The 10,323-nt window shown below is 44.0% G+C and overlaps 1 protein-coding gene across 1 annotated transcript in view; it reads right to left on the reverse strand.

Moving 5' to 3' along the window:
• Positions 1-10,088, reverse strand: part of LOC130182613 (polypeptide N-acetylgalactosaminyltransferase 10-like) — a 74,960-nt gene extending 64,872 nt beyond the window's left edge. The window contains exon 1 of the mRNA XM_056397664.1: positions 9,737-10,088. Within this exon, the coding sequence (XP_056253639.1) occupies positions 9,737-9,898 (162 nt within the window). The 5' untranslated portion in view covers positions 9,899-10,088. The remainder of the gene's footprint in view (positions 1-9,736) is intronic.
• Positions 10,089-10,323: the final 235 nt, after the last annotated feature.

The following is a 10,323-nucleotide window of genomic DNA, read 5'->3' on the forward strand; positions in this document are numbered from 1 at the left end:
CATTAGACCGACATATCTCAATAACGACTAGATGGATGAGTAAAGTAGAATTTAGAGCCATTCGACAAATCAAACTGACAGGTAAAATATTACTTCTCAGAAACAAAGTTGAGTTTGAACAGACACTGCAGTGATTTAAAGGTCTGAAATTTCCTCTTCTTCTGTGTTTTATTTAAAGTTTTGATCCATCAGAAGATATATTTGTGGTTTTAAGAACCAAAAACCATCTCAGTGTAGTTTTACATCTCCTCTCTCAGGCTTCTCTCTAGAGCGCTAGTAACAACAGGTCGGTGAGCCAATCAGAAGAGAGGAGGCTCTGAGCCTCTCAACCACAGCAGATTTCAGGTAAAAACACTCAGAGAAACCAAATCCTGCAAGTGTTGAATGGTGGGTTCAGGTGGGCGGGGCTTGGTGACTGCTTCGTTGTGACATCATAAAGTTCAGGAAGTCTTGACGACCTGCTTTATAATCAAACTACACATGGACAGACCTTTAGACTGTCTGGTACATTTAAGTTGAGGGACTTCCATATGTTAACACCCTCTCTCCTCTAGACCAACATGGCACCAGAACATAAACATCAGGTTTTAAAAAAAGCAGCAAAGTCAGGTCAAGCTCTAGAAACGCTGCATCCTACAATTCCCAGAATACAGTTCAGGAACATCCAACACAAGCTGTGTATTAAACATTCACTGTATGAATACCAGATGTGAGATAACATCAGATGTGGTGTTAAATCAGTGGTGTGCCCCTTTAAAAACTGATGGCAATAACACAAACCTACACAACCATTGTGTTTCTATGCTGAGTGATAATGAGGATACATCACAGCTCTATTAGGCCTGAAGTGTGCAGTGCTGAATGATGCATAAGCAGAGCTTTATCAAACCAGTGCAAAGACCACGTTTCAGGTTTTGTACACACACAGATTTCATCTAGAGGCCAGAGACGTTCACATCTGACTCCAGGTCAGTGAAGACGATAAACACACCTATTGAAAAACACTAAATAGACTCAACTTACTACATTAAGAGTGCATCTCATTCTTTGTGAGGCTCTGCACCATGAAGCACAGAGCTAGCCTTAAATTAGCGTCTAGGGATTAGGTTAATCATCTGAACATTAAAAAAAAAAAAGAAGCGGCTCCATAACCCACGTGGTTGTAATTAAAAGCCTGACTCCTCGCTCCGTATCCACAGGCTGTCTGCTGCACCTGTCCCTCATTTGGCTCCTCGCACTGATCTGGGGCAGCGGATCCCTGACAGGCATACAGAGCGGCTCCTGCACGCGCTCAGTCTGCGCCGCAGCCAGCAGCGAGTCAACGTCTGCCTTGTGCGAGGAAACCCGGGGAGGAAACGCTCTCCAACAAAGTCAGCCTGTGAACAAACACCTCTTTTTCCCGCTCGCTCTGCCTTTTTCTCCTGAGGTGTTTCACCCCTCCTCCCCCCCCCCCCCCCCCTCCTCTCTCTCTCAGCTCTGAGTGATAAAGTGCAACGACTTAAGTCTGCAGCGAGTAACTCCACTTGTCTTTGCAAATGACTTTCACCCCTCAGTCTCCCTCGTTTCCAGAGGCTTAACACATTAAAGATACAATCTCATTTCCCAGTCCAGGAGCGCAGCTAGCCCACAACTCAGTGAGACTACATCAGGTAGTGACGCTAACAGCCTTCCTCCTCATCACCAAATCCTGCAGCAGGGCGATTTCATTCTGTTGTACATACAAACATGTAATACATATGGATGAGATGGAAACATCATTATTACACAACTATGTGAAGTCTGTAGAAACAAATTATAAAATTTTAATAAATTAATACATTTTCTCCTGCTCACAGTCTAACGTGTTTATCGGTAGCAACCGACAGTTATCATCATTATCTATTAACATCCTGTTTGTTTTCGTGATTAATCAGTTAATTTTGGCACAAAACACTGAATAATGCTCTTTTCTTTCCTAACAACAGTCGACAAATCTCTTATCGTCACACGTACGAGCGCGTGCAGCGACAGTCCAAGGTGACGAACACCAGCACGGCCAATAGAAAGGAAGCATCCACCCCGCTTCATAGTGAAGTAACTTTTTGGCATGTTGTTGTGTCACAATCACAGAATACCTGTCTGAATTTTCTTTTCTTTTTACATCAACCTGATAAAAGTCCCTCTCATTACGATGACAGTAAACACGTGCACCGTGTCCTCTCCGGGTTCACACAGACATTAACCTTCTCGCAGGCTTAACACCCAGACAAACAAAAAGTTAAGTCTTTTACACAAACGTGAACATACAGCAGTCTGCAGTATAATAAACTCTAATGAACTCTCACAACTGTTTCCATAAACCACGTTAAACTGTCTTAATCCTGCTCTCACAGCCGCTCTAATTGCTCTTAACCTCACAGGATTCATAGAGTTGATGTGATTTTCTTAATTGCAAGAGGGCCTCCATTTCCCCACACTTGTTCACAGTCATGAGGAAAAATTCAGTACAGCCTAAAATTACTCCCAGTACCAAAACTCGCCTTAAAAAAAAGGAGGCTGCGTTTGTCTCCAGATGCCTCGTGTGCACGTGTGGTGCGATCCACATGAGCGGTTTTCTGCGAGGGGAAAGCCGAGACACGTTCAATTTCAATTTGGTTTCTGTGCACTTTCGGATTCGCGCCTCTTGCAGGTGCAGCCTGGAGGTTTTCCCGAGCGCTGTGAGAATCGCTGCCTGCTACTGGCATGAAACATCACTCCCTCTCTCCCACATGATGTCGATAGAGCAGAAAGGAGGAGATTTTTCACAGAACCACGGAATAAACTCTTATTCAACTTTAATGTTTATCAGAATAGAAACGGAGAGGAAACAGACGAGGAGCTGCGGGTCGAACAGTTTTGACTCTGCTGAAGGACCGGGCCTTACAGACAACTGTAGCCAGGCATCAGAAATTCCAGTTACACCATGACTAAACCACGACTAGTTTGGCCCACTTCCTGGAATTTACTTTTAGTGATGGGAAACATGTCGACCGCTTCTTCTTCTACACAGACAAATCTGCTGAGGGAAAAGCCTTTCATTTGATAGGTTATCTTATTTGTTAAAGCTCCTCCAGTCTGAAGGTCTGTGTCCATGTGTAGTGTGATTATAGATCAGGTCTAGGTTTTATATTAATACTGTGAAAGTATCAAAGCCTCAGTCCACAGAGAAATGCACACAGCCTGTATTCAGAAACTGAGCCTTAAAACCAGCCGTCAGGACTTCTGGAACTTTGTGATGTCACAACAAAGCAGTCACCAAGCCCCGCCCACCTGGACCCACCATCCAAACCTTGCAGGATTTGGTTTCTCTGAGTGTTTTCACCTGAAATCTGCTTTATTTTTATTACATCACTCAGAAAACAGTCAGCCAATCAGAAGAGAGACTCAGAGCCTCCTCTCTTCTGATTGGCCCACCGACCTGTTGTTACTAGAGCTGCAAAGAGAAGCCTGAGAGAGGAGATGTAAAACTACACTGAGATGGTTTTGATATCTGCTTATGGATCAACACTTCAAAACAAAAGAGAAGAAGAAAAAAAGGAGCTTTAACTTTAACCTGGTAAACTCAGTAAATACCCTGGTGGAGAAACTTGTCTGTTGTAAAATACGGACCTTTAAGTGGCTGCATAATAAACATCATTATGTCGATGTGTGCAGAGGGAGTTCCAGTTTTTTCCCCTCACGATATGCTGCTATGAAAATATTAGCTTTTCTACAATCTACGGCTACAAACTAAATGAGTCCATTAAATGATTTCATAAGGTCCAATCATGCCTCTGCACACTCGCCGCCTAATTACAGCCACAATGTGCTCGCCAAAAGAAAAAAAACAAAACAGTTTCCAGTAGGTAAGACGGAAATGAATAAAGCATCAAGGGTTTGTTTATCTTTCCTCAAAAACGGACGAGACTTTCAGTGTTTGTTTGAGGCCCCTGGGAGTCCTGGAGCACAGAGGGGTCAAACAAATATCTGATTTGCATTGTGACTGTGGGGTAGGAATACATCACAAGCAGACAGCCAGGGAATTCAAAATCTGAGTCAAGCACTGGGGGTATTTATTCAGAAAACCAGTTTGTTCTAGAGAAAGGATTTGTGGTTTTGTACAATTTGCAGCTCCTGAAGCAGAAAGGAGTAATTACAAGAAGTTCTGATGACGTGTCTTTGTCCCGAGTCGTTCTACAAACTCGCCCTTGTTTACTTTGAGCTCTGCTCATTAATAAGACCGGACGGTCGCTGACTGACCTTCTCCTGGCTCTGAGAGCAGTACATATATATATATATATTTAAGAGCGTGTCTCAGTGCGGGTAAGTCAGGCAGTGTGCTGTACATGTGTCAGAGGCGAAATGCCCAAGGTCCCGCAGTGATGAATGAACAGTAATCCAGCCTACAGCGTGTGGCTCATAAATGTAGCCTCCAGTGTACAGAAGCCTGTATGATTCTCATTTGTCTGTGACAGGGCCGTGAATCTCAGTCAGCTTCCCCTTCAACAGCACACACCTTATCTTCTGGACTTCTACCACTGCTGATTACATCCAGTTAGCGGGGGAGAGAGAGTCCACTGGGCCCCAGGAATGGAACCTGACCTGGGAAACCATGAAAACTATGTGGAGATATGGAACATGTGGTCTGAGCTATGTTTCCACGTGAGCTGACATACATTGATCTGTTCAGGCTGGGTGGGGCTCTAGCACTTATATAAGGCTCCTAGCAATTAACCTTTGGATTATTAGTTGATAATTAGAGTAATTTTCAACAATAAGGACCATTACCTGTCAAGGTATGAGTACAACGAGTGACACCCGTTTCCTGATGAACATCTTTGAAATTTTTTGGTTGCCAGGCAGAGAATGAAAAGCAGCTCCTCACATCTCAGAAGTTGTGACTTAAAAGGTTAATTATTGATTCATTTCGCAGTCGACTGATTAATCAATAATTCATGCCGGTTCCATCTGAAAGTGCTTCACACCAAAAGCCTGAATTTTGCCTCGACAGCGAAGCAGCTACAGGAAGTCCTGAGTTACAGTCGCTGGAGGCAGCTGAGCCTCCGCTCTCTCGATCTAAACTCAAAGGTTAGAAGTTCAGGTCGAAGGTCAGACGACTTTTGCAAACTTTTTTTAAGGAGAACAACATATTCACATCAGCGACAGTGCAGACGCAGCATGTGATACTCGTCATCATCAAATCCTGGACTGTCCCGGGAATAAACACCTAAAAATCACTGCAAACTTTGCTGAACATGCCGCTGTGCCACAGCTGAGACTGGGGACAACAGCCGAGATTTACAATACAAGATTTATACAACAAAACACTGTCAAGCAAGCAACAGAAAAAACATCATCGAACAGTCTCAGGTGAAAACGACGTGGCTGTCCCACATCAAGAACTGGTGGAAGAACTGGTCCCAAATAAGTTAAAGAGACTAAAGAGAAGAAGCCAGCAAGACGACACATCGTCCTGACAACCACTCACGCCAACAGGCAAGTTAGAGTCACTAATTAAAGACCCCCCACGTTAACATCCATGTGATGTTTTTATTCAACACAAGACATGTGATGAGAGAAATAATCAGTCAAGTGATTCCTTAAGTATAAGACCAAGATAAGGGGAAGACATTAAATACTTCAATGAACATTGTAAGGAAAGCTGAAGGAGAGGACTTAAGGTTTTGGGTTTTTATTTTAAGGAAAATCTAAACTTAACAGGTGAAACAGCCTCTTTTTTTATTTTTTTTACTTTTACCTGCCGCTCTCATCTCCTCTAATCTCCACTTAACCTGAGCTGCTGGAGCAGACAGGAGGAAGCTGAGCCACCTCTGCTTCAACAGGCATCCTTAATAAGAGACGTGGAAATGTGCAAATTACCTTTCTGTCACTGTCACGGCGGGGAGGCTCTGAAGCAGCTCCTGTTTGCTACAGCAGTATGAAACACTCATCCCCCGGCCTACACCACTTATAGCTGCTGTAGCTGACACAGTGGTGTTAGCATTAGCTCAGTGCAGGGGTCAACGCCTTCGGAGAAAGACACTGTGCTGGGCTGAGGCCAGTGTCCTGCATGTACTGGACATCTCTACTTTACCCGAGTAGTATTATAACTTTTACTCCACTACACTTAAAAGACAAATTTTGTACTTGTGACTCCACTACATTTCTATGAAGTACTCTTACTTTCAGTGGAATGCATTTGCTTTTAGTTTGAAAATAAATGTGATACACCATACAGTGTGTTCATCACAGGAGGAAAAACCAATCACAGCCAACTCCTACACTCAGTCATGTTTGAACAGCTCAGTTTAAACCTAGCGATGCAATGTCATAACCGTCTTCCACAACAATTAGCAGCTATAAGCAGGTTTTTTCTTTCTTTTCTTAAACATGTGTAAACCTGCTAATAAAAGCCGATTGGCTCCTTTTCCACTGAGCTGCTAGCCGCCGTGCAGACCGGTAAAACAGATCCGTCAGGTCTCATCTCCAGGTCACTCATCTCCATTGTGTTTTTCAAACTTATTTCAGGGCTGTCGGTCACTGTATAAGCTGCTTTTGTTTTCAGTGTCAGATGTTTTACTGACTGTTTAAAGCGTGGGAACCTGTCACTGTTGTTATTATCATTATTAGTAGTTTTACTGTTGGTTTGTATTTGACGTTATTTTCTTATTTTCTTTATTGTTTTGCATTATGATGTAATTGTTCAGTTGAGGAGGAAGAGTAGTAGCTACCTTGCTAGTGGCTGATGGGAATCCAGATGAATAAATAAATACGAATTTGACAGATCAACTTTCACTTTTATTGGAGTAATATCTGACCTACACTGTGACTCATGGAGCTGTGAGCTTTGTCCACCTCTGCTCGTCACTTCATGTCAGTAGCACACCCATACCTGTAACACTAACCTTCGGGGCAAAGCCCACTAATTGAATTACATCTTCACCACGTCTGCGTCTCCGCTCAGGTGATGACAGCGGAACAATAGTTAATAACAGCTAATGTGCAGGAGAGAATCAGGTCGGCATGTTCCAGTCACGGCTGTTTTTACACGAGGCGTTTGTGGTTTAAAAACCTGCCGACCTTGTTTGGCTGAAGGATCTGAGGCTTGTTAAACTACTTACAAATGTTTGTTTGCCTTAAAAAGCTCTTCCATTATTGGAGAAAGTCAGCATCATTTTTTTTTTTTTTTTTCTCAAATCAGCCTGTCTGTGATCAAACCGCTCTGGGTTGGTTGACAGCTGTTATCACAGTTTGCTAAATTGTAACAGGATTTTCCCCGGTCTTGTAGATGTCCCTTAATCCCATTCGTAACATTTCTTGTCATTTGAAAATATCAAATCCAAACTTGAGCAGAGAGAAAGAGAGAGAGAGATAGAGAGAGAGAGAGATCCTTGGAGGGAATCTGTGCAGAACAAGTCGGCGTTATCATCGCCCACGATCCAGCCTGCAAATTAGCTTCAGCCGCTGATAACGACAAGACAAGGGGAGAGACAACACTGTGGACTTTTGATGTGGATTTATGGACCGAACAATGAAGAGATCGTGAAATTAATTGTTTCCGGAACCATTTGATACATTATTCTAGTTTAATTCTGCATGAAGATACATGTAACGCATCAGTGCTGAGCTTCACTCAGTCCTTCGCACTAAACACCTACAATAGAGTCCAGTCAAGCAAGTTTGCTGCATCTGGATAAACACCACCAACACACACACACACACACACACACCAGCACTAACACACACACCAGCACTAACACACACACACACACACCACCACTAACACACACACCACCCATGAAAGCCTCCATTCAGCAGATTCTGTCTCATTTGAATAAGAGGGGCTACTATTGTCTGCCACACTGGCTCCGTTTGGGTTTGGGTTCTTTTGAATTTTTATGTGGACCAACACAACAGCTTGTGCATCTCATCTTTTTTCTTTCCCCCCTTTTAGCTTTTATGACTTCTGCACTGATGATTCAATCCAAGCCACATAAACAGGCCCCTGTATTCCTCGAGAAATAAACAGACCTTGAAAGCACCATCTTGTGAAGTTATTCCCAAAATCCTTTCAGAGTCTTGATGAAAATATTCTGTCTGCAGTTCAGTCAAAACACATTTTAAACCCTGTTTAAGATGCAACTTATTCCTGACTGCAACCGGACATGGGATGTCGTCATAAATGCATCATTAGAAGGAGGAAATAACATTGATATGGGTAAATGAAACTGATACTAGCTGCAGTTACTAGCATCAGCTCCTGCTAAAACCCTGGATCAGAGTATCAGCGACTAGTTTCACACCAGGATAAAATCAATTTCCCCATAAATCAATTCTTCTGCACTGCTCTAAAACAGGAAGTAAAGCTGTGCAGCCCCTTGGAACTATGTTAGCCGTTAGAAAAATGTCAGAAATTTGGCCACTTGTTAAACTGGAAAGTCCCACCAGTAAAAAAAAAAAAAAGGCAACGTGTACATTGTGCTTTAAATGTGAAGGGGTGGTTCAGATGTTAGGAAAACTAGTGCAGGAATTATTACTAGATGTATTGTTGTTTTATGATTGACAGTCAAATTAGATGATAAACGACAATTATGTGTCTGTTCATGCTGCACAGAGAGTTTAACATCCATAATGGATCAGTGCTCAGTATCAACCGATGCACAAGTCTTAAAGTCTTTAAGGAAATCCCAAATTCTGATTCATAGAAAATCCTGATTATGTCAATTTTCTCCAGGATTCTCTCAAAACTTGTATCACCACAACTTATCCAAAGTTGGAAAGTTAACAACAACATTTATCAAAGGAACATTTTCTGCTTCCTGCTTCTCAAATATGAGAATTTGCTGCTATTTTACGTTTTTTTTTTTTTTTTGTATCATTATAACTTGAAAGTCATTAGGCTTTGTGTTGTATTATTGGACACGACAAAGACAGAATAAACAACTAAACACGCAAATCTGACCAATGGGAAACTAAAAAAAAAAAAAAAAAAAAAAGAGAAGCTCACATTTCCTGACATTTTATAAACTCAATAATTAATGACAAAAGTGACCAACAACACTGAAACAACAAACCAACTCCCCCACACAAACTTCCATGAGCGAAAAGGAGGATGAGGATTTAATTTGGGGGAGGGGGGGGGTCATGACTGAGTGGACACACACAACCCCGGAGCCTGACCCTGAGCTGCACCTTGTGAACGCAGCAGCGCCTTCAGGAACATCTGACAACTTCCTGAACTCCCCCGTTACTGCAACTTCGCTGCGACGCCTAGCTCCGGGTTAGCTACTACGTGGCTCCCCGCTCATCCTGGCCGCCGTAACTAATGACCTGCCACGCTGACACGGTGCCAGAAAGAGGGTCCATCTTGTAAATCACATCACACACACACACACACATTTATACATGCATACATAAGTACATAAATGCACACACACGATGGGAACTGTCAAGGTTGATGTATTGAGGAGAGGAGAAGAGAGGAGGGGAGGGGAGGGGACGGGGAGCTCAGAGACAGCGGGGGAAGTGCGCAGCGTTTCAGCCGCTGAATCTCATTTTCTGCAGCGAACAAACTAACATTTGAAGTATTTCTGGTGGGAACCGTCACCGCGTAAACACAGCGAGACAACCCGGGGAGGAGGAGGAGGAGGAGGGGGGGAGGAGGAGGACACGAGCCCTCGCCGACACGCCACGACACGCCACACTGAGCCACCCGCGCGCGGCCGAGCTTTTCTCTTACCTGTATCGGGGGGACGCCGCCGCCCGGACCGTCCACTGTGTCGGGCGAGTTGTCGAACACTCGGTCCCTGTACAAAGACCACAGCCCGACGTTCGGGAGGAAAAGGAGAGCGGCTATGAGCAGCCCGGCGAACTGCAGCAGCCTCTTCTCTTTCCGCCTCATCTCTTCCCCGGGAAACAACCAGCGGCGTGTGTGTGAAGCAGCAGCGGCGGTGGGGAAACTGGCGAGTCCTGGACCTCCGCTCTTCTGAGCGGAGACAACTTTCACTGTGACTGGGGGCACGGACACCGGGGCTTGTGACGCGCCGCGGCTGCGAGCTCCGCCGCTAGGGGGAGCGAACCACTGTGCCTCGGCTGGAGGAGGAGGGAGGGAGGGAGGGAGGGAGGGAGGGGTGACTTTTATTTTTATTTATTTGTTTAAAGGGTGTTTTTGAATGAGGATGTAACTATTGACTTTATCCCCCGGGTGAAAACGGACAGTAGATTACAAAGGATAAAAGTAGGGGAAATAGCTGCGACTGAATCACCCTGACAAGACTTACCACTCATGCTGCCTTCAAGTGCACCTCGGAAATAAGACACGCAGTT

The sequence above is a fragment of the Seriola aureovittata genome, chromosome 15 (assembly GCF_021018895.1).
Source record: "Seriola aureovittata isolate HTS-2021-v1 ecotype China chromosome 15, ASM2101889v1, whole genome shotgun sequence".
Lineage (NCBI taxonomy): Eukaryota > Metazoa > Chordata > Actinopteri > Carangiformes > Carangidae > Seriola > Seriola aureovittata.